This window comes from Garra rufa, chromosome 4, assembly GCF_049309525.1.
Source record: "Garra rufa chromosome 4, GarRuf1.0, whole genome shotgun sequence".
Lineage (NCBI taxonomy): Eukaryota > Metazoa > Chordata > Actinopteri > Cypriniformes > Cyprinidae > Garra > Garra rufa.
In genome coordinates, this window is record NC_133364.1 from 20,938,746 (window position 1) to 20,964,922 (window position 26,177).

Genomic DNA, 26,177 nt, shown 5'->3' on the forward strand with positions numbered 1-26,177 from the left:
GCTACAAGTCTTCAGGCGATGGGATGTCAAAGAACAAACAGAAACACACACGCATGAAAGCACCCGAGCGAACAAGTGCACGAACACACAAATAATACAACTTTCCCCGCATTCAATGACAGATATAACATTGAAGTCTTGAGGGAATCACATCAAATACATACGAAATGACAAAAAGATGGGGAGAGAAAGCAAAAAAACATCATTTTATTAAAAGAATCTTTCAGATTCAAGTTAAGCTCTATGGGCATGACATGCTATCCATTAATATTGATAAGAGAAAACTTTTTGATTTTGAAGATAAGGGTAAATTTAACATTTTATAAAATGCAACTATCTTCTGTATCCTCTAAACCTAAGTACTCATTTTAAAAATATGATATTTAGGCAAAATAAGAAAAAAAGCACACATCTCCTTTCTATTCAAAAGTTTTCACCCCCTGGCTCATAATGCATGGTCTTTCCTTCTGGAGCATCAGTGAACTTTTGAACCTTCTGTAATAGTTGCATATGAGTCCCTCAGTTGTCCTCAGTGTGAAAAGATGGATCTTACAATCATACAGTCATTGTTGGAAAGGGTTCAAATGACATAAACGCTGAAAAAAAAATATTTTTCTGAAGAATAGCAGGCAGTTTAACTGTTCAGGACAAACAACGGACTCATTAAAAACTATCACTAAGCAAAAATCACAGGCATGGATCATTCAAGTAACAACACAGTATTAAGAATCAAGGGGATGTAAACTTTTGAACAGGGTCATTTTTATAAAACTAGTATTTTCTCTTGTGGATTATATGTAAACGTCTTTTATGTGAAATCAGTCCAGCACTAAATAAACAATAACATGCATTCTGTATGAATTTTTTTATGAAAATTTTGCAGATTCTGAAAAAGGGGGGTGTAAACTTTTGATCTCAACTGTAATTTAAATTATGGCTTTCTAAAATCTGTAGGCAACAGTTTAAACAAAATGTTAAAGGTAAACCCTTCAAAAGAGATTTATACAGTATGTTAACTTTACTGCAGAGCAAATCCTGGTTTCAGAAATTCTATTTGCAAGTGTAATATCGCAATTTCTGCTTATTTTTACAACCTGAGGAACAAGTCAAAATTATTTTCCATGGTAAATTGGCAGCATGTCACAGATGCTGTTGACGGCACTTAACTTGTATTGAACCCAGAACATTTCTGTAAAAATTCACCCATTACAAACCCATTACCAAACGCAGACCGAGATGATGGCAACTGAAGCCCCTGGAGTCGCAAAACCAAATTTTTTTCCTCAACACGATCCACGCACAAGACACTTGCAGCCATTTTGCTTACAAACAAAGCACAGCAAATAAACCAGCAATCTGAATGAACAGAAGAACGGCTTTGCAAAAAGAAACACCAGGGAACGAGAGCGTAAAAAAAGGAGGGAGAGTGAGTGGATGCATTTAAGGAGGGGAATTGGCAGCGGATCTAAGAATAGCCTGTCTCCCTGCACTGAGGACTTAGTTTTTTTTCCAGAGCAGGTAATAAAGAAAATTGATGAGCCGTTAGCTGTAGCGTTAGCTGAATCCCCAACTCTAGAACCGCCGGCTTAAACCTGTCTACTGTGCTCTCTCAGAGGTATGTGTGTGCATGACACACAGAGAAAGAGCCACGGTGACCTGAGAAAGACAGAAACGCAGGTGGAAAGAGTGAGAGAATGCTGTTTGCTGAAAGCCGCTGAAAGCCTGGGTTCTCTGAGGTGGTCTTACCTCGCCGTATAATGATGGGTTTTAGGCCCAGGAGGCTTCCAAAGCATTTCTGGACGACGTTGTTGCGAGAAACTCGATACACTTGAAGCAAATAAGACAAAAAGCCTCTGAAAATTCGTCTCACTTCAGAAGAAAGCTGTCGACGAGTTTAAATTGATTCAGGGAAGTTATCACATAAAAGACTCCTTTGTATAAAGCAGCTGTAACTCGGCTGGAGTCTGGTAATGGACCGGCCGTGAGAAGGGTGGGAATGACAAGACGATTCTTAAACAAAAAGAATGGTAGCAAACTCTGCCAGCAAGAAACAAATATTTAGCATTTATTAGACAGGAATGAAGGGACGTCCCACCGCCAAAAAGCATCAAAGGCACAGTCAGGAGCGTCTGCTCTACGTAAATGTTAGTGGGCGCGCACAAGAGAAGGTCCACTCTTTTTAATTACTGTCAGGCGATTAGAGAGGACACCTGAAGCGACAGCCGAGTTGAGGGTACTAAACGTTTTGGCGGTGGAGAGTTTGTACTCCTAAAAAGGAGCAAATGTCAGCGGGCTAGAGGGAAATGCCATGCCTGTGTGTCTGTGTGTTATATGTCTAACTCCACTCGGAAGGAGCAGAAATGCAATCTCATTCATCGCACAGACGCACACACAGTGTGTGGATCTCAGAGCAAGTGACTTTTAGATCTAAACACTGCTGAATTTAAAGGACAAGTAGACAGTTTATGTATTATTTTACTGTCATATCCTCAGGCAGCAGGCACATAGGGACTCGGTTTACTACAATATTAGAATATACTGTCACCGAGGAGTGCAAATAAAAAGAAGCCCTTTGTTTTGGAAACTTCTGGAAAAATAACTTTCAAACAAATCAGAGGTAAAAATCAGGAATGGGAAACCCAGCTTACTTGCTTTCTACAGTAGCTATATTTTTCCACCTATATTCATCCTATCTATTCACCCACCCATCTGTCCTTCCATCTATATCCATGTATCCATTCACTGATTATCAGAATTGAACGAGAATTAAAAATTGAAAACATAAAAGTGCCCATAAGATGGCCTATAGTGTCTATGGCAGTTATTTGCACTATTATGTTTAATGGAGCTCTAAACACATTTTGTGCCCTACCTTGAAAATGATAAAATTACAGAGCATGATCAATTATTTTTGTATATATAGGGTATAAAGGGGGCTAAAGGCACACCCTAAGAAAAGTGTATGATTGCAGAAAAATATATACGTTTATATTGAACATTTATAGAGCAACAAAAGTTGTTTATTTAGTTTTAAAATCTTATAAAATGTAAGAGGTGGCAAGTTAATACTTGTTCAAAACAACCACTTTAGCAAAGCTCTTAATATTTTCTATTTATTTTGATAAATAAAATTATTTTTGTTCAATAAATACTGTCATTACAATGTTAAATTAAAATATTTTAAAATACAGAAACAAAACCATTTAAAAATGTAAAGATTCTGAAAGCACTGAAGGAGATCCCTGGGTTTCCATTCAATGTTGCGAATTTAACTTGTGCGCGAAACTGGAATATCACAAACATTTCCACCAGCCAAAGAGAACAAAATGGCCACTTCCTAATAAACGGTCAATAAATATCTCTAAGAAAAGTAGAAGCCACTAAATACAATCATTTTCATATATAATAAATTACTTGCGCCTCTGAGTAAGCAGATGAAACTAAATGCAGTAATTGCTTTCAGAGGTGGATGCCTGCTGTTTAGGAACGCAGTAGTGTAAGACAGCTCTGGGAGGCAATTATACAATAATACTTTGATGACAGACTTTTCTTGGGCATTTAAGAATGACCAGAACATTTCAGACTGCTATGGAACATAATCGGTCCACTGGTTAGTCAGGTTATGCCATCCCATAGCGCAAAGTCACATGACTTTGAGGCGAATAGAATTTTTTTTTTTTTTTTTTTTTTTTTCAGCAAACGCTTTTCCATCTCCCATTATTCGCATTAACTCACCCACAAGTCAAAAAACACCTCAAGCAAGCAGAAAAAATGAAATTTGGCATTTCCGTCACTCGTTACTGATGTGATACTTCGAATGCGCATAAAAACAAGATGGAAAAAGCTAATGACTCACAATAAGACCAGGAACACTTATTAGCTAAATATGCTCCATTATGATTTAACATCAGCATTAAACCATTCGAAAAATCTAGCCCTGTCCACTCACTTCCAGTATTTTGGATACAGATTTGCCAACTGCAAGCAGACCTCTTCACTTGAAAGGCTTCTGACATTGCAGAACTGAGTACAGGAAACACAACTGCCAACAACTCAGGCAGAAAAATGTCCGTTCTTGGTCTGCAGTCTCACTCGAGGGGCAAATGTCTCTGTGCGACTAGAGGGCAACTGTCCTTCAACCTTAACCGCATAGGAAATCCCTCAAAAAAAAAAAAAAAGCGAGAGCTCTATATGCAGCGGTTGCAAACAATCATTTGTGTTCTTGACTCTGCCTGCATATCCAAGCATGTGTTCATCTGCAGTAATGCAATTCACAATGTCATATCTAATTACAGTCTGAGCAGACAAACACGCACACATCGTGCTTCCCCCATGAGAACGGGACTAGTGGAAGTGTTATGGCTTTCTTTCCGCACGGGTGAACCGCAAACCTGCCTAAAAGAGTGTCCGTCAAGAGCCTAGAGGGATATCCCGTAAACGAGAGGAGGGGGGTATGTAACGGCCAAGGACACACAGTCAGGGTGACATCTTGTGTTTGCACAAGCCTGTATGTATGTGTGCCAATGTGCATGAGAAGTGCAGCGTGAGCTAGATGTCTTCTTGCATGTATGCAGATGCCTGACAATCCTGTCTCGATGTGGATGGATTTTCGTGTCTGTGCAGATTGAGTATTTACACGGCCGGTCTGTCACTACATCCTGTCTGCCCATGTATGCTCTCTCCGGCTATCCTTCGAGCTGGCATTGACGTTAAGTGTTCAAAGTTCCTCACGCTTACATGCCTGAGTCTAAGTGAGTGCAAGAGAAAGAGTGTGAGTCAATGTGGGTCAAGTTGTACTTACAAAATGGGGACCAAATAAGAAAAACAGCTCAATGAAATGATGAAAATCATTATTAATGAATTAATGAAAATCTAGAAATGCTGAAACGCGTACAATTTACAATTACAAGATAGAAAATATCATTATTAAAACATAAGTGGATAATAAATTACCATCTCAACAGAAAAAATAAAAGTCTGCTGAGGCGAGTTGCGAATAAATGTGACAGACTGCTGAAACTGCACCTGCAGATTTGTGGAAAAACGTGTGTGTGTGTGTGTGTGTGTGGTTATAAAGAGCCCTGGCTTGCCTTCAGGGCTGTTAAGAATTGCTTATGTGGTGGTGTGTGTGTACATGAGGTGTGTGTGTGTGTTAGGAGTAGATGACCCAAGCCCATTTTCTATGCAGAAATGGCAGTCTTACATAATCCATGAGATGTATGGAATAGGAAGCTTTTCCCCTGTGTGACAAGAGAGATGATCTTTTTCTTGCCCTCTACTGAGGTAAGCAAGAGCAGAGCTCCTAATGTCAACACACACACACACACACACACACACACACACACACACACACACACACACACACACACACACACACACACACACACACACACACACACACACACACACACACACACACACACACACAGCAAAACCAGTATTGGTGAACATATATCAAAACATTTTCCCAGGAGGCACAGCTTTTCTATAGGACACAGTTCCCCATAGAATTTAGCACTTTTTTTTCTAGTGGCACTTAAGTTGGGTGCAAAGGAACAACATATAAAACATTTTAGTGCAGGCAAAATCTCTTTTTGATAGCTTAGAGTAGCATGATTATTTCTAGCCGATAAAGTTTTAACACAGTTCTGGCATTTGTTAATGTCTTACTAACTTCAACTCATTAGTTATCATGGACCAACAGTAAACTCTTTAAGTCACTCTTTAGTTTGAAACCATTGCTGTTACCTAACTATTTACTATTTTGCCTCAAACTCCTAATTTGCTGCTTATTAATAGCTAGTAAGTGGTTAATAAGTTTAGGAATAGGTTAGGGTTAAAGGGAACCCCAGGTATTAAAACTTGTATTGTATTGACTTAACATAACATAACAAACAATGTGTCTTACTGAAATATGAAGTAGAAAACCCATGAAAGATTTCCATTATTTAAAAAATTCACATGGTTTTATACATTTTGGATTATAGGGGACGCCATTATTTCGATGACGTCAAATGGTTGCATTCGGTGAGCTACTGACGCTACCTGTTGCTATTTTTACCGCAACACAACTCTGAAAATAAAATACTGATACAAAGCCACATTGTGCGGCTTTTGGTTGTAATTTTCAGTCGAAGGGCAACAAAAAGCAATGCAAGTCTTTAATGCTTTCCTAGTGATAAGATGAAGAGAAAAGAATGGGAAGATGCCTGTGGATGAATAAAACTTCCTAAAGACCTGCGTCTTTGTTCTCTCCACTTTAGCCCTGATGCCTTTGAGGCTTATAGTAGACCACAGCTACTGAAACAGCTTACAAATGGCAGAGACAAGAAACGCTAGATGCCATCCTGGAAGGATTTTAAACATGCAGATGCTTGTCATGACGCCACAGCCACTGAAGGAGTTTCTCAGTGTCGATTTCACTCGATATCAAGGGGTGTTTAGACTCCTTGTGGAGAAAAATCAATGGTAGTGCATTTGGTTTAAGCCTACGTAAGCTACGTGTAAGAAACTTTTCCGAGTTGCGTTGCGGTCAAAACAGCAACAGGTAGCGCCAGTAGCTCACCGAGTGCAGCCATTTTACGTCATTGAAATAATGGCGCCCCCCATAGTCTGAAAATATGTATGAAACCATGTTAAATGACGTAAATCGTTCATGGGTTTTCTACTACAAATTTTAGTAAGATACATCATTTATGTTATATAAAGCCATACAAGTCTTTAGGGTTCCCTTAAAGGAGTAGTTCACTTTTGAGAACAAGAATTTACAGATAATGTACTCACCCCCTTGTCAACCAAGATGTTCATGTCTTTCTTTCTTCAGTTGTCTAGAAATGGTGTTTTTTGAGGAAAACATTTTAGGATTTCTCTTCATATAACGGACTTCTATGGTGCCCCCGAGTTTGAACTTCCAAAATGCAGCTTCAAAGGGCTCTAAATGATCCCAGCTGAGGAAGAAGGGTCTTATCTAGCAAAAACTATTGGTTATTTTCTAAAAACATTTACAACTTATATACTTTTTAAATTCAAATGCTCAAACTCGCAGAGCTAGACAAGATGAGCATTTGAGATTAAAAAGTATATAATTGCATTTTTTTATTTTTTTATTTTAGAAAATAACACATTGTTTTTCTAGATACGACCCTTTTTTCATTGGCTGTGATCGTTTAGAGCCTTTTGAAGCAGCATTTTGAAAGTTCAGACTCGGGGGCGCCATAGAAGTCCATTATACGGAGAGAAATCCTGAAATGTTTTCCTTAAAAAACAATTTCCTTACGACTCAAGAAAGAAAGACATCAACATCTTGGATGACAAGGGGGGTTACATTATCTGTAAATTTTTGTTCTGAAAGTGAACTACTCCTTTAAAGGGATAATTTTTAACCATATTGTAGATTGCTGCTACTTAAATGTCATAATTAATCTTCTCTTCACAATATCACTTCATGTGCAAAAGTACCTAATGTTCTCTTTGAAAAACTAACCAGAATAGCACACAATTTCTTTTACTCAGCTACAACTTTTTTTTTTTTTTTTTTTTTTTACTGTTCTGATTATACTGTTCAGGCTAATAACTGGCAATATTAGCGTGCAGGGGCTGGTTGGGATTATGTGTCATCGTTCTTGCACATACACGGTTCAGACAAGGAGAGTATTGATAGCAAAAGCACTCAACTCTGTATCACCATCAGTCTGGAACAAACATTTGAGCAAAAACAAAGACATATGGCCTGGCAAGGATAGGATAGTGTTATTGCTAATATATATGAAGCCATTGCTAAGTGTCACCACAACGTTAATTAGCTTTCTTACTAAAAGTGCGAAGAGAATTAATTACTTTTTTTGTAGGGTTTGTTGACACAGAAAGACCCAATTTGCTTTCCTGCCAGCTAAGAACACTTGGGTGCGTAAATACTCAATTAAACTTTTGTTTTGCAATGGAAACCGTCTCAGAGATCTTTATTAGCACATTTGCAGGAACACAGTCCACAGTTCTGCCAAAACTTTACAGCACAACAAAACTTCTGTGCGTGGGTTTAAAAAAACGAGAAAATACTCCATGCAAAACTTCCATGTTAAGCACGGGGGAGGTTCAGAAAGAGAGCGAATACTGATAGGGGTTTGTGGATGGTTTACTCTCATCTGTAACGTAGAAGTGACCTGAACGAACTTTTCACGATGCTCATAATCACTGCTTCTGCCAGGGGAGGCTCTCTCATTCCTATGTAGCAAGGAAGACTGCAATCGTTCATGAATTCAAGATGAGGAAAAGGAACCACAGAGACGCCAAGAGAGCGCAAAGAGCTTTTTCTTGTTTGTTCAAGATTCATGCTGCAAGGCGTTTTGTTCTGATTTGGCATGGAGAGCACTTGAGTAAACTTTGCCATGGAGGAAACCTCAATGAAAGAGAGCAGCAAGACTTAATGCGATGAATACTTAAGATGTACATTAAATTACGCTACGATAACGCTCACGCCAGGGAATTCACTGTGGGATTAACAAATGAGATACAATATTTTTGAAAATCGGCTGCTGTTAACATACTGCAAACAAAATACTTCTGCTTTGTGATAAATCTAAAATCAAGCTTTAGTGTATCAGTGAGTGGCCAGAAAAAGAAAAAAAAAGCTAAAAATGAGTTTACGATGAACCCTTTACTTTACAATTTTAATAATATTAAGATTAATCAAGATTAATTTCAGTATTATCATCAAAAACTGAACCCCTACTTAAGATGACTGCCACTAAAAACAAACATATTAATATTAAAATAGAAAAATAAGTACTTATATAATATAGTACTTAAATAATAGGCACTGTTATTGTTAAATAACTGTTAAATAACTCCATAATTAATGTGGAGCCTGAATCTCGCATGAATATTTCAGATGAACACTCTCCAATTTGATTGGTTCAGGAGTCTGTGTACGCATGCTGATGTGTTTACAGCCAATGTTTTACATCAGAGACATCAGTCCTGCCATGTTTGTTGTCTCTCTTTAGCCGGCCAAGTCCCTGTTGTGGCGGAGCAGGCCTTAGCGCAAGCCTCCGGGGAGAGTTGCTGTGTCTAATTGGATAACTCTTACTGTGATTCACCACAGTGCTCTGGTTGTTCCTGTCTGACACAGCCTGCCCTCCATTTGTTAAATTAGAAGGCAACGATGACAGTGGTGAGAGGAGTGAGGAACAGAATGGAAATACATATATAATCACACACTTCCCTTTTAGTGCCACTTCTACACAGCACTTAATGCAATTTGCAGCAACTCAAGGAAGGCCCAGGCATGACGAAAATTGAGAGAGAAAGAGGAGGGATGACACACTATATAACCTGCCATAAAGGGATAGTTCTGCCAAATATAAAAATTCTGTCATTAATTACTCACCTTCAAGTGGTTACAATTTCCATAAGACCTCTGTTCATCTTAGGAACACAATTTAAGATATTTCTTGCTGAAATCCGAGAGCTTTCTGACCTTGCATAGACACTTACAAGGTCCAAAAAAGTAGTAAGGACAGTTTTAAAACTGTTAAAACAGTCAACCGTAATTTCATTAAGCTTTGAGTTCACTAGATTATAGGGATGTAACGATTTCAAAGTCTCACAATACGATAATATCACAATATGAAGTTCATGATACAATTAGTTGCAATTTTACAAAAAGAATCGAAAAAGTTACAATTTTGTACATTTTAAAATTAAATTATAGCACTGATGCATTGAGAATTGAAAATTAAGAGCTCCAACCCATGTTAACTAAGAAAACCTGAGCTTTAGAGGGACCCAACCCTCTTTTTATTTGTGATATACTATCTCAGTCTAAATTACATTCACACTGGTGTTTTAGGAAGTCAAACTAATTCAAATATAATAACAACAACAGCGGCAGTAATAGCCATATATTGTAAAACAATTGCACTGCAAAATAAATGAAAATGAATAGTAGGGAAATTACAATACTTCTTTCTACACTTGAAAGAGATATTTTGAAGTTTGGACAGCATTTAAACCACTAGCTGTCAGCAATTCATACTGCACTTTTAAGCTTTTATTTTGATGGAAACGGCAGTAGAGCTTTTGCTTTGAAGGAAAACTCAAGCTTCAGTGAAAATAGGCTTACAAAAACGCCTCTCAATACAAATATAGTGAAACTGGTGGGCGCTGTGTTCCCAAACGAGTGCTAAACTTACATTACATGCAATAAACGAGTTTTCTGCATTCATTCACTGTAAACGAAGATGTTCTGAGGCACGGAAATCACTGGATCACGAACTGATCGCCTCAATGTGATTTGTGACTTGATGAAAGGATTAAACCATATTGCGCTCTTGGTTTTAGTTTGTTTGACAGATACTGTGTCAAAGCATAATAGCCCAAATCACAACTTTAAGGACCTTTTATGTTAGAATAAGAAGTTAGAATATATTTAAAAACTGCCCAGAAGACCTATCGTTTCATATCGTCATGTGACCACGATAATATCGAGACAGTTTTGCCATCACGATATTGATAATATTGTTGCTTCCCTTGAGCATAAAAAGTATTTTCGTAGCCTCATAAAATTAAGGTTGAACCACTGATGTCTGTTAAAATGACTATATTAATGATTTCCTAACTACCTTTCTGGATCTTGAGCATGTCAGTTTTGTTGCTGTCTATGCAGGGCCAGAAAGCTCTCGGATTTTAGCAAAAATATCTTAATTTGTGAACGAATATCTTAAGATGAACAAAGGTCTTACAGGTTTGGAACAACATGAGGGTGAGTAATTAATCGCTGAATTTTCATTTCTGGGTGAACTATTCTTTAAAGTAAAGATCCCATTTACTTAGATGTGTTCTGGTCTTGATTTGATTTGATTTATTATTGCATTTTATTTATTAAAGAAAAAACAACAACAACATTTACATACACACACACACGCACACACACACACAAAGTGAGGAAATCACCTCTGATAAAGTACTTCAAGACGACCCGACTGAATAAACCCTGATTGAGTTTGGGAAAACTCAATCAGACACGAAACTGTGAACCCAACACCTGAAAACTCCAGAATAGCATTTACTTTCTCAAGCACTCAGATAACCTCATCTGTGGCATGTATGTAATTATCTTGTCGTGTTTTATAATATCGCCATGGAAACAGCCACTGCTTCACTGATTCTGCAGAGAGCATGATATAAAAAGCGTTAAAACTTCATTTAGGCCACTTTGTTGTTAATAACAGAGAAATTATGATATATGTGTGTGTTCAGGCAAGTCAGTTTCCAGGACGAAATCACTTCCATCAGAGGAAATTAAAAGAGAGCCTTTAATTAAAATGCATTGTTCAACATGGACAAAATATAACTCTTAAAGAATGATAGTGAGGCACTGTGCTTTCATCTCCATGTTAAATATTAATGCAGTAACGCAAGTCTGAAAACTCGGGTTCCATTAGACTGACCTGAGCCTCCCACTGCCTTCATTCATCCTTGGCTCGCTCCAGATTAGCCAGAGGTAAAAAGTGCCAACTCACAGAAGCCTGCACTAAAGCACAATGGATTTCTCACTAACTCCGAGAAGTATGACGACGCCAATAAAAAAAAGTCAACTGCAACTTGTTAAATATTTCTTGTCACCTTTGGGTTTCATTTGTATATTTTGATTGTCTGTGGCACTCAAGTGTCTCAACGAAAATTGCAACGTGGTTCCGCTCCTCACTAGCAAACCGGCACTCGAAAACCTCTGAAATTGGGCATAGCTGTCCGCTGATGAGGCCCTTGAACAAGATTCTTTTACAACAGACAAATGGAATCAAAAATAACTTTCAGAAACCATTGCAGACATTAGGGGGGCTGGGATTGGTAAGGTTAGCATTTTTCTTCAGTGATGCTCATTTTGAAGTCGGTGCATTCCGGCCAAATCAATTTTTTTCCAAGAGACCTATGAATTGCAAATATATTACAGTTGACGTTCTTGTTTCGGAGGTCTCTTAATGGTATAAAAAGGATGTTTTCATCCTTTCTCCAGGTATTATCGACTTCCTCGGTCAAGACAGATGTGGACGACACGTTGCGTTGAGCCGCATTCACCCACCATACAAATTTATCGAGCTTAAATGTCACAAGCAGACGGCTGCACTTCTCAACCCCTGCGGAACCCTGTCACGAGTGTTGTAAAGCACACAAGAGCCTGGGGAGGCTATTAGAGCTGAAATCAACCCCCTGGTGACGGAATTATGCCCCAATAATACCAGAAAAGCCAGGAACAAGAAGACAAACGAGTGACCGTGGGAGCGGCAGGACTGTGAAGAGGGGGGAAAGGCGGACAAGCTCAGTGATGTTCTGAACAATGATGAAGATGATGATCTAAGGGAGGATAGTAATCAGTGGTCGGTTTGTCCCAGTTTTCCAGAATCCACCAGAGCCCTTGTTGAAGTAGACCAAACTTGGATAGGAGATGACAGAAGGCCTTGTTTCTCAACCGAAAGCTGACTTCTCTTCAGATTTGCCTCCTCATAATTAGCGTGTTGTAATTACAAGAAGGCTCTTTTAATAGCCTGTGTTGTGAGATGCGAGAACGCGGGTTGGCTCTGTGCACACTGGGTCATAAACCGCTCTCTAATCAGCAGCCATAACTCTGTTGCCCGGCAACCAGAAGTGTTCTAACATCTCCATGCAGCAACTGTTTACATTTCAGAGCAGTGGTTGCGTTGACGGCACACAATATTGAGAGGAACTTCTAAATGGATTCCCCTCAATCTACAGGGAAACTGTGGTAAAATAAGAAAGTGTGCAATGAAAGTGTGCAGGCGTTTGTGGGACTGGTTTCTGCACGCAAGTAAACACAAACACAACGCAAGATTTACTAAGATGTCTCTGTTCATCAACAATGAATTACTAGTGGGATGAGATCCAGACCTAGACTAGCATGGAGAGACATTCGATTATAATGTCTAGTCCACAGCACCACATATTTTTGGCTTAAATCTTTCAATGATTCAATTACAAACTCAAAGAAAAAAACAACAACAATACAATATATGAGCAATATCACACTCGTAAACAAGCAATATGGCTGTATATTGGACACAGCTGTGATTCAGCTGCTAATAAATACTACTATTATTTCCATTAAATACGATTTATTGAATAAGAATATTTATTAAACAACAACAGCCATCATAAAAGTTGCTAGGCAATTCGGTCAAAAGTCCAAAGGCAGCGCTCTGATACAAAGCCTTAAATTTGCATTAAATATAACGTGACGAGATTTTGCCCTCTTTGCCAAAACTTCTTGCTCTGGAACAAATAAAATATTAATGAGACCAAAGACGGCCAGTTAGATTTACCCAAAACTAATTATATCTCATGTTTAACCACTATAGAGATATCAGATCCAGCGGCAAAATCCAAAAGAACTGACTGAGGTAAGGCTGCTCTTGGCGGGTTCATGAGGGCTAAATGACCGCTGATGCCCTGGATTTTCAAACAGTTATTATCTTTAACAAAGCGCCTATTTGAAGTCTAAACAAGTACATTCTCACCTAAAATGTTTTAAATGACAATCCGTGACACAAAAACACTTTTATTTATTAAATTATGGTGGATTTGGGCGTCCACCATCACACTCGTTGTGGGAAATACCACAAGCGGAGTGATAAAAATGGTGAAACGGTTGGAGTTCTGTCATCACAAGAATATCACACTCCTCTCAGCCAATCAGATTCGAGGACCAGATAGAACTGTTGTATAATATAATATAATATAATGTAATGTAATTATCCTAAAATTAAACAGTGTTGATAATATGAAAACTTGAAAGCTCTTAAAGTTAAACCTCAAGCACAGCAGGTTAAATCCTGCAATGCTCATTTTCATTAAAATCACCTGGTCTCCCTGGGTTCTTTAACTCAGTATTACAGCCGCTGGACTGCTATTCTGAAGTAACAGACCTTTTTTTCCGTTTCATTATAAAAGAACATCGAAAAGACAGAAAAAACACTTTAATGAAACTTGACCGAACGCATTTCATTACTGTCAATTTCTGAACTGGACACCTGACACAGCAAATATCCAACACTTCCCTATCCACCAATAAGAATAAAATAAAGTCTTCTCAAAGCAAAAAACCATCAACACCTGGCTGCGGTAAAAACGAAGGCCATCAAGAGAAAAGAAACACTGCCCTCAGCTTTCCTTTCCATCTTCCACTTGTCCCGAAGGGTTAATTATTTCCATTATCCGGAGTGGCCTGGGAAATTCAAGCATGGATTGAGACAGAGCCGACAACCAGCATCTACAATCTTTGAGGACAATGTAGCTGTCCTGTTCATGGGTGGCGACTGTTTTCTCTCCTCAAACACATTACATCAGGGTGGCCGTGTGCTGGTGGCCTCATCCAGACAGCGAGAGGGCCAGAGAGCAGGAGATTGGGGCACAACAAACCGAACTTGTCGTCTTTGATTCACTGCTTGCGAATCAGTGAGTCAATCCAACCCACTGGGAAAGCGACAGCACAGGAAATAAGGGTCAAACTGCGCCTCCTCAAGGTGTCAGTGCAAAACATGCCATGCTTTGTTTACAGCAAGGCGACACTGTGGTGTGCAAGTGAGTGTGCATATGCGAGTCTGTGCGCATAGAGAGTGTAAACAAGCAAGATTGGCTTTTTAAGCCAGGCATAAGTTCAATCAGAAGGGAAGATCTATGGATGCACATTTCAGATTGGTGGCTATTTTCACGGGAGCTGGAAGCTTTGAAAGAAAGATGTGCGTATATGTTTTGGAACTTTGTGCGATATTTTGTAGAGCCGAGAGATTGAGATGAGAGCGAGAGAGAGATGAAAAAAATGATGGATTTGACAAGGAAGACAGAAACACGCTCTTCGTCGCCTTGGGCTGTAGATCATATTGCTATCAGCACGGGGCCGTTCTCTCTCTCGCCAAATGAAGGATAGAGGACAGAAGAAACAGCTGGCGGGAGTGTTGTTTGTCCACCAGGGCCGTCGCTTTCTGTGGGCTGTTTCGGCCATAATGAAAATGAAGAGAGAGATTGAGATCAGGGACGAAGAGGGTTTCATCAATCACAGCTTAGTGGGGAGAAGAGAACAAAACTGATAGTGCCAAAGACATAGCCCTGTGGCAGCCCCTGAGCTACACACTCATTCCTACGCCTTTTGTCCAGCTCCCACTGTTTTCGGAGGTCCGGTGTCCATTTGTTCTGCCTGAACTAATGCAACATGACAACAGATTTGTGTATTCTCTTTGTTCACATATACACTGGATGACAGGCTCTGGCCTCAGCACCAGGAGCTCAAAGCATGCTGGGCAGAAAAGAGATAATATTTATTACCAGAGTGGGGCTGGAAGATTTCTGGAATAATAAGTAATGAATCTCTTTGCTTGTCAGATGCGGGCAGGATACATATGAATTTCTGATCGTGACTGAGTGAAGACTGAAGCTCTGTTCCAAAACCTAGTGGGCGGCCCAGCTTTCGATTGTTTATACAAGCAGATACCCTTGAAAAGCAGCATCTGAAATGAACTGAAAACTTGTAAGGGACTGATTTGAAACATTCTACAAGAGCAGGAACCTGGTGTGCGACACAAATACATTCTACAATTGATTCCAAAAGGATCTGATGTTGGTGCGTTAAAAAAAAAAAAAAAAAAAAAAAAAAAAAAAAAAAAAAAACAACCACACAGTTATACAAATATTGGGTAAAATAGTCAATATTTAATTAGATGCTGTGTGAATTGGCTTACCATAAAAGGGTTTTGGAGTTGCCTTAGATTTGGGCCAAAAGAAGGTATCTTAGAAGACAACGCTGCTGCCTACTGTGTTAGCCCAGGTTTAAAGCACCAATGACGCTTTAAAATGTGCCTAGGTGGTTTTGGAACAGAGCCTAAGTCTGCATGAGGCATGTTGGATTTCCACCAAACTCACCTTCTCTTTCCTCTGTCTGGCAGTTTCCTCCGCAGACACCAGAGTCTTGTAGTAGGAGCTTCTCTCCGCAGTGAAGTGGACCTTCGAGAGGGCGCTCTCCACCAAAGCGACAGACAAATTCACGCCCTCGATGTGAAGCCAGCCAATAAAGTTTCCTGCTTTGTCCATGCTTTCCACCTCCACTTCCACCTAGGAGAAAAGAGAGAGAGACAAAAGAGTGAGTTAATGTACTGTATCTGGGATTAGCTGAGATTCCATTACTGTGGCGGCGGAGAAAAAGACTTTGTCTTAAATAGACAGATCACTGGAGGAGACTGAGCCATCTATTGATCGTCCAGACGGCTCGTTCTTCAGGCAACTCGGGGGGTCTCCAGCAACCCCCCCACTCATCTCATACGCTCCCACACACACTTCCTGTCACTGACATCACTGCTAGGCACGTCTTTCTCGCACAATTAAAAGTGAGGTCGAGATTCAGCCTGGCGCTAACTTTAGCCTGACATTCTCAATTAAAGCGGTGGCACCAGGGAACATGCACCACTAATATATTACATTTGTCTCCGAGCACCGAGGCTGTTTATTGGCCAGTGATCAAAGGCGGCAGGCAAGGACAAAAAGAGTGCATTTCAAAGATAGACAGGATGACAGAGAGAACGAAGAGAAGGGGGAAAAACAGTGAGTCACTTAAAACATTAACCAGATACTAATGGAAAATATGCAACGATAAATTCTCTAACTGCTTCTTAACACCCAAAACAGAGAGGGGAAAATTACACACTGTGTGACGCATCAAGGTTTTAGAGAAGCCTTTGTGCACCAGAAAATCTAAAAGCTCTAATCAAAGCAACCTAATGACAATGTCTTATTAATTAAGATGATTATAGGGAACTCAAATGCTTGAGGAACTGGATTTTTTTTAAATGTCTGAAGAAAATGATGCTAAGGTCTTGTGAGTGGTTGTCAAGGATTTGCAATGCACTTGCTAAGGTGTTCAGAATGCTTTTTTAGAGTAACTGTTTAATTGTTGCTAGGGTTTTTTTGATCCACTGTTGATTTTGTATGTTTGCCTACTGACAAAGAAATGATCAGTCTATAATTTTAATGGTAGGTTTATTCTAACATTATTATTAACAGTGAGAGACAGAATAACCAAAAAAAAAAAAAAAAATCCATAAAGACCATTTCAAAAACATAAATTGATTTGCATTATGAGTGGAATAAGTATTTGATGCCCTATCAATCACCAAGATTTCTGGCTCCCAGGTGTCTTTTTTTGATACAGGTAACAAGCTGAAATTAGGAGCACTCTCAAAGGGAGTACTCCTAATCTCAGTTTGTAACCTGTATAAGACACCTGTCCACAGAAGCAATCAATAAGATTCCAAACTCTCGACCATGGCCAAGACCAAAGAGCTGTCCAAGGATGTCAGGGACAAGATTGTAGATCTACACAAAGCTAAAATGGGCTACAAGATTATCGCCTAGCAACTTGGTCAGAAGGTGACAGCGGTTGATGCGATTATTTGCAAACGGAAGAAACTAAAAATAACTGTCAATCTCCCTCGGTCTGGGGCTCTCACCTCGTGAAGTTTCAATGATCATGAGAATGGTGAGGAATCAGCCCAAAACTATACAAGAGGATCTTGTCAATGATCTCAAGGTAGCTGAGACCATAGTCAGGACTGAATTCCTGCAGCGGCCGCAAGGTCCCCCTGCTTAAGAAAGCACTTATACATGCCCGTCTAAAGTTTGCCAATGAACATCTGAATGATTCAGAGGAGAACTGAGTGAAAGTGTTTTGGTCAGATGAGACAAAAATCAAGCTTTTTGGCATCAGCCTAACTCGCCGTGTTGGGAGGAGAAGGAATGCTGCCTATGACCCCAACAACACCATCCCCACCGTCAAACATGAAGGTGGAAACATTATTTGGGGGTGTTTTTCTGCTAAGGGGACAGGACAACTGCACTACATCAAAGGGACGATGGACAGGGCCATGTACCATCAAAATTTTGGGTGAGAACCTCCTTCCCTCAGCAAGGGCATTGAAAATGGGTCGTGGACCCAAAACACACGGCCAAGGCAACAAAGGAGTGGCTCAAGAAGAAGCACATTAAGGTCCTGGAGTGGCCTGGCCAGTCTCCAGACCTTAACCCCATAAAAAAATTTTGGGAGGGAGCTGAAGATTCGAGTTGACAAATGTCAGCCTTGGAGAGGATCTGCAAAGAGGAGTGGGATAAAATCTCTCCTGAGATGTGTGCAAACCTGGTGGCCAACTACAAGAAACGTCTGACCTCTGTGATTGCCAAGAACGGTTTTACCACCAAGTACTAAGTCATGTTTTGCAATATACTTATTTCTCTCATTAAAATGCGAATCAATTTATAACTTTTAAAATGTGTTTTTCTGGATTTTGTTGTTGTTGTTGTTACTTTGTCTCTCACTATTCAAATACACCTACCACTAAAATTATAGACTGATCATTTCTTTGTCAGTTGGCAAACGTACAAAATCAGCAGGGGGAATCACAATTTTTTCCATCAATGTACTTTTTATTATTGTGTAACCATGTCATTGCTAGGGTATTTTGAGTAATTTTTAAGCATTGCTGTGTGTCTGATTTCCTGATCTCTAGATATTTTTAAAATTCGTGGTACCATTTCGTGTAAGACGGCTAACGTTATTTATATGCTTCGTTGCCCTTGTGGCTTATGCTACATTGGTAAGACTAGTAGACCTTTGAAAAATCGTATTTCTGAACATCGATGTGCAATTAGACATCACGATCCAAAAAGTCCAGTTGCTCAGCATTTTGCAGTTTTTAGACATTCAGTTTCCACTCTTCAATATATAGGCATCGAGGTAGTTAAGTATCCACGTCGTGGAGGTGATATTAACAAATTGCTTTTACAGCGTGAGGCTTTTTGGATTTTCACATTAGATACGTTGTCTCCTAGAGGACTTAATGAAGATTTTGATATTCGCCCATTTCTCTGAAGTGTTATGGTAATACAGATGGTTTTTTATGTATTGAATATATCAAAAGGTTTTGGTGTGATTAATGTTATTATTCGGATGTATACTTGCAGGTATAAAATTAAGAAAAGTGTTTATTGAAGTGTACATTAATTGTTGTATTTTGCATAGCTTTATATATCTTTGCATGTAAATTTATTGTAGTCGATTTATTTGTTAGTCACATGGTGTTTTGACGTGATTATGATCACCTGGAGATATAAAGGGATGCACATGAGTAGTCAATTTGTCTGATGAAGAGCCTGCGTGCTCGAAACGTAACACACGCTATGCAAAAGTTGTTTTAATAATAAATATTTTTGATACTTTTGGAGCTTAGGTGTTGCCGACTTTATATTCTATTTTTTACTGATCTCTAGATATTAAATGTAAGCCTATGGGATTTTTCCACCATTTTAACGTCCGATTGGATTGTCAATCGCAAATTGAAGTACCCTCCATGTCTGTAGAACAAATGGTTCAGACGACTTGATGCACCAAATTTGAATACTAAAAGTTACAGGCAAGCACCACTTAGAAGTTGCTCCATCAAATCATCTGTCTCAACTATTACAATCCATCCGCAAAGCAACATCCACACAGCAAGTGAAATGGGTTTGTGAGAAACAGGCAGGTGTTGCGAAAAGACACTCCAAGAGTCAAACGATTAAGAGTGCGGTTGTTCAGCCAGGAAGCCCCTTGGGAAATCTGCTGGGAATTACTTTGGAGGCAGAGGCTGCATACGCAGGGAGAGTAAAAGCTTTTTAATGAGGGCATAATCGGCACTTTGATTAAACACAAGAATGACAACCAACCTCACATTATGGGGACAAACAACTACCCTCCCACTCCGGCCCCGCTTGGCGGCAAACTAATGCTCTACACGCGAAAAAAGGTAATGGCTCCGGCCGGGTTCACGCTCAGAATGTTCCGGTAATCTGGGTTGGCCTTAGCCAGAGGGCTAAATGTATTAGGTCTCGCACAACCAGCTTTATGCACCCAGTGTACTTTGCTGTTGGAACACAGAGTGCAGAGTTAATCAAAGTGAACCAGTCTACTAAACAGGTTTTCATTAGTAATGATCTGATGATGTTAAACCAGAATTTAGTTTAATTAAACATTGCTAGTTTGTTGTGGGTGGCTGCCAGGGTGTTGTTCAGCAGTTGTGAAGGTGCTCGGGGTGGTTTTAGCTTGTTGATAACGTGTTTTTGGTGGCTGCTAAGTGGATGCTTAATGTCACTGGTATTTAACTGTGGGTGCTTTTGACAGCCTGTCCATAATGTACATGCTCGCCCATTTCAGACACTAAATTTTATATACGGTTTTGTACAGAAGGTGAGTGGCTTAGATACAAATCATAGACTGGGCAGCTCTCTGCTAGCCTCCTGTGTTATATAATCAAGTCTTTAGATGTGAGTGGTGTCTTCATCAATGTCAGACGAGGGGGTTTTAGACTTGATTTGGCAGCAGAAGCTGCAGGATAGTGTACAATTCTCTCTATAGTGCTTCTGTTCAACTGTCCACCAGCATCCCTTCACACTGAAATAAACATTTCCTGATAATTTACTCACCATCATGTCATCCAAGAAATGCATGTCTTTCTTTATTCAGTCGAAAAGAAATTGAGGAAAACATTCCAGGATTTTTCTCCATATAGTGGACTTCAATGGGAGCCAACAAATGGGGCTGAAGGTCCAAATTGCAGTTTTAATGCAGCTTTAAAGGGCTCTACACAATCCCAGTCAAGGAATAAAGTTTTTATCTATCAAAACGAGTGGTAATTTCCTAAAAAAAACACAAATTTATATACTTTTAAACCACAAATGGTCGTCTAGCACACAACTTCACGCATGAATCAGGCATGGTTCAAAAAGGTAGGGTAGGGCGAAAAACAACGGGTCGGTACTTCATTTATACATACATATTTATTTTTAGAAAATGGCCAATCATTTTTCTAGATAAGACCCTTATTCCTCGGCTGGGATCGTGTAGAGCCCTTTAAAGCTGCATTGAAACGCCAATAATTTGGATCTTTAGCTTCCTAAACCCCATTGAAGTCCACTATATGGAGAAAATCCTGGAATGTTTTATTTAAAAATGTTTTATTTTATATTTGATGGAAGAAAGAATAACTTTAACATCTTGGATGACATGGGGGTGAGTAAATTATCAGGAAATATTTATAACCTAAACTGTTGCTGTGATGCATTTTAGTGCTGGCTATACCTATTTTACTTAAAATTAGACAATATTCAATAGCATTTATACAAACGTTGCAATTCTGCTACGCTGGGTCTCTGAGGCTTAAGGTTGTTTGTGAGGGAGAGAGACTGAGTTAGAGAGAAAAGCATATGGCCTTTATCTGGGCAAATAGATTTAAAATCTCTTGCTTATCCAAATACAAGGTCAACCTCAACACACTCGCCTGCAATTCTGAGAAAACGCCAAACGTTTCATGTAAGCCTTAATAAAGCAATATACAATTACATGAGTTTAATCTCAGTGACCCCAAAACTCAAAGATTAATATCTTCGCGGTATTCTTTCCTGGCACAATACCATGGCTCACACACACAAAGACAAAATGGATAAACAGAGAAAAATGCGTCAGTGTGATTATGGAGCAGCAGAAAAGCTTTCCACACAGATCATGAAAGATATATCACAGACGATATCCGAATGCCTCTACTGATGGCTCGAGCCTTCGCTCATCCATTGCAACACATTACAACGTTTGCAGTACTAATTTACCATCGCAAAGTAACACTGGAGTCAGCCATGCTGAAAGATTGGATGGTTTGTGTGATGTTTCTGCCATAATTGGCAAGGGACGCTAAACCCCACTTGATGTGCAGTTGGTTATGAGGAATATGGCTGAACTGGGTTGTAGGTTTGAATGTTTTAAACTAATAAAAATGCAATTTGTTCACTATTTGAAATGTGAGATACACAAGTCACGAATGTAGGCGACAGATAAGACGAGCATTATGTATTATACAACAGTCAAGATAGAAATGCTAGCAGCTATTTGTTAAAAATATGTATTTTAGTCTGAACATGTGAAAAACACTTCGTTTTTCCTCACACAAACTCTATAATGGACCCTGGAGTGAAATTGGGTGTGCGACAGACTGTAGGTGGACGTCTGGGCGATTCAAGGCCACGTGTTTTGCCGAGTGCCCACACTGAACATCTCACCACCGCGTAGACACTCATCCCACACAGAAACAGGAAAACACACCAGCACAGTAAGGGCAGGCGAAGTCTCGAATAGCCAGGCCCAGATGGCTCCCAGCGGAGGTTTCCAGAGCCACTATGGTTCCCTGTGGATGGAGCGTTTGAGCCAACATGGCTCCCGCTGGATCACAAATGGCTTCGGCAAGTGTGAAAAATGCTGCACAGAGGAGAAACATTAAAACGGAGAGAGATTGATTTCCAGTGCAGCTCGCTTTTAGAGGAAAAATGGGCCCTGCCCACTTCAAATGGGTCACGGTGAGGGATGATATTATCTTTAAAAGCTGATGGTCTCAAGAAAGGATGACAATCACAACAGACAGATAAATTTACGTTCATTTGAAGCTTCAGCCTGGATAACCTTGCCTGAGAGCATCCCTACAAAATGATATACAGATTTCCCAAACAGTAAACACTCCCAGAATAATATACACACTCTCAAGACCCTTCACACTTCCTTCTCTCGCTTTTAATCACCAGAAAGCCCTTCACAGACTTTAAATCTTATTTTATGGCATAGACCAATTACCGAGGGCGTCGCTCTCGCTCTGTAACTCAAAGCCAAATATGTTGGCGGAGTACAGGAAGGATACCCTGACACAAATGTGCTACTGTAGTCCATTAAGTCCTTTTGGAAACTGATGATAAACAAGACTCATCTCTAAATTGTGACACTAATTTGCATATACAAGCATTATATATACACATTCATTATACACATTCAGCATCCTACTATGAAGAAAGTATCCTACTATGGGGATGCTTTAAATAATGCAAATGGCAATGGCCCTGAATTAAAGTGCTTTCCGAAAGTATTAATTTTTTCACATTTTCACAATCTAAACTCCATACACCATAATGGCAAAGCAAAAATGTTTTTTTTTTTACCTCTTTGCAAGTGTATTAAAAAAAAAGATTCAATTGCATAAGTATTCATACCCTGAGACAGTTGAAATTTAGCTCAGGAGCATTCATATTGCTTGTAGGTTACTACACTTCAAGTGAAGATAACCTGTGGCAAATTCAATCGAATAGGTATGATTCGGAAAGCTACACACATCTTAATAAAAGGTCTAACAGTTGAAAATGCATATCAGAGCAAAAACCAAACCCTGAGGTTAAAATATGCCTGGATTGCATCAAGCCACACATCTGGGTAAGAGTACAGAAAAACATTCTGCTGCATTGAAGATTCACAGGAGCATGTAGAGCTGGCCTCCTGGCCAAACTGAGCAATTGATGGAGAAGGACCTTGGCTAGAGTGGTGTCCAAGAACCTGATGGTCACTCTAGTTGAGCTCCATGATCATATGTGGAGACAGGAGAAACTTACAGAAGGACAAACATCACTGCAACACTCCACTGATCTGGGCTTTATGGTGGTGTGGCAAGACTCAGTCCTCTCCTTTGAGTGGACATATGAAAACACACTTGGAATTTGCAAAACAACACCTAAAGGACCTTCAGACTGTGAAAAGCAAGATTCTCTGGTCTGATGAACCTCAATTCCAAACATCATATGTTTGAAGGAAACCAGGCTCTGCTCATCACCTGCAGAGTATCATCCCTAAAGCAAAGTGTGGTGGTAGCAGCCTCATGCTGTTGGGATGTTTTTCAGTTGCAGGAACTGAGGGACTCGTCAGAGCAGAAGAAAAGCTCAGTGCACCAAAATATAGAGACAGCCTTAATGAAAACTCAGTCCAGAGCATTCAGAACCTCAGACTGGTCAGAAGGTTCACTTTCACTTGACCCTAAGCACACAGCAAGAGTGGCTTATAGACAACTCTATGAATGTCCTTGAGTGGCCCAGCCAGAGCATGGGCTTGAACCCAATCAAACATTTCTTGAGAAACCTAAAAAATGTCTGCCAGACCACATCCAAGCTGACAGAGCTTGAGAGGTGAAGAGGTGAGAAGAATGGCAGATACTTGCCAAATGTTGATGTGCAAATCTAGTTGCATCATACCCAAAAATACTTGAGGCTGTAAAGATGCTTCAGCTAGGGGTATGAATACTTATGCAATGTACTTATTTCAGTTTTTTTATTTTTAATAAACTTATGAAGTTGTGACAATTCTGTTGTTGCTTTGTCATTATGGTGCATGGAGTGTAGATTGATGTAGATTGCAAAAAAGTAATTTAAAACAGTTTAACAAAGCAACATGAAGGGGTATGAATACTTTCGCAAGGCACTGTAACTGTGTGTTCAGATGAATGAATGATGATGCAAAATTATGATGCTATGACGCAGCTGAAAACAGGAGGGGATAATTCCAATGTTGATGTCATAAAAAAAGTATGTGAAACATTAAAACAAACTGTAAAATATAAAAAATATTTGTGTCGTCCATATAGGGCAGCTGTAGAACAAAGTAGCTCCCCGCACTCAACTAAATGTTTCAAACACTTGGCAAACAAGTTTACTGGCTTGGCTTGTGTGTATCCTTGTGTTTTGTGGGTAGCAGAACATACAGATTTATTTATGTGAGAGTGTGCGTGATGGTCGATGAAGGTGAACTTTCCCAGGTGTGCAGTTGTTTGGATCACACATCACAAACTCGTGGGGTGAAAGCTGGAGAATGTGTGTATCTGTGTGCGTTTGTATCGATTAAGCTTCAGGGCACATGCATCAGTGTCACAGTCGTGCTGTCTGAACACAATCTCTCAAACATGGGACCCATTATGAGCTTGGAAAACACATGCCAGTCGGCCCATCGCAAACAGACGCACACACACAGATCCAGCTCAAACCATTTCCCCATCACCACTTACAACAGACGCAAAATATCTCCTCCACCATTAAAACTGCCATTTATTTCAGCCATCTATTTCAGCTCAAAAAGTAAAATTAAAATTCATGATCGCTCTTGCTCTCCTTTCATCAAAATTGTCTAAATTATGGATCATTTAAAAGGGCCAAAGTAGATATCTTACACCCCGTGAAAGCAGCTGCAATCAGGACGGACATTTTCGACAGTCGAGCCGAGAATCAATAAGATTTGGTCCAGAGAGACAAGCGTGAGGAAAATATTTTAATACATCTGAACACTAATGGCTGTTTCTCAGGCTGCCATGGTTATTTTGACTTTATTTCCCTCCTTCCCTGGAAATCACAACTTTATTGTAGTTATTTATTAGTTTATTTCATTAAAATATCATGAACAAATTATGCAGTGGAAATGTCAAGTTTAGAGCTCTTTTTTTTAATAAAATGTCATTCTTTTGTCTAAATAAATAGCAGTAAAGACACTAAAAATGGATTTTAAACGTAGCATAAATTATATAAGCGTGCTAAAGTTTCAAAACAGTTCATCTGTGACCTTCATGTAACGAAAAGAGAAAAGCGAAATCTGGGGCATAAAAGTGCCTGTAGTTGCAGAAACCGCCAAATGCAGAGCACAACACTAGTGACCAGTGTGTTTTGTGTGTGTTCACAGTGACAGCTTTCCCGTTCAGGGGGGAAATTGCCTCCTCGTTGGCGGGATCGTCTGAAGTTCCAGCTGTGTGTTATGTTAACGCTGTTATTACGTTTGTTGACAGCTCTGCTGCGAGGGTCCACTATGCGAGGACTGACATTATGAGGACAAATCTGTGTGTGTTTGGGTGAGTGACTTTTATAATTACAGCTCACAAACACAGTATAAAAAAAATCAAATGTAGATTTAACTCGAGCGTGAAACCTCAGGCTCTGAGGAGATGCTTTTTACCAGCCACTGCCACGAGACAAACATGCATACATGAGAAACCATGCAAGTAAACTGCATGTGAAATACACAATGTTGAGTGAGGCGCACTGCATAGAGTGCCTCAGAGTTCAGAGGTGGCACTTAACCTTGTGTAACCATAGCAACCACGTCAAATTATGGCACCATGTGGTGCCATCTGTGAGGTAAATGCATAACAGGAAGGACAGTCAGCCAGAACAGGAAGCAGATACACCAGATGGCCCCCACGGTAATATAAGGTGCTTGAGATGCTCTGAAATACTCAGCTGATAGCACCTGG

General features: G+C 39.7%; 1 protein-coding gene across 1 annotated transcript in view; it reads right to left on the reverse strand.

Moving 5' to 3' along the window:
- snd1 (staphylococcal nuclease and tudor domain containing 1) overlaps positions 1-26,177 on the reverse strand; it is a 234,779-nt gene that overhangs the window by 56,870 nt on the left and 151,732 nt on the right. The window contains exon 17 of the mRNA XM_073838844.1: positions 15,928-16,116. Within this exon, the coding sequence (XP_073694945.1) occupies positions 15,928-16,116 (189 nt within the window). The remainder of the gene's footprint in view (positions 1-15,927; positions 16,117-26,177) is intronic.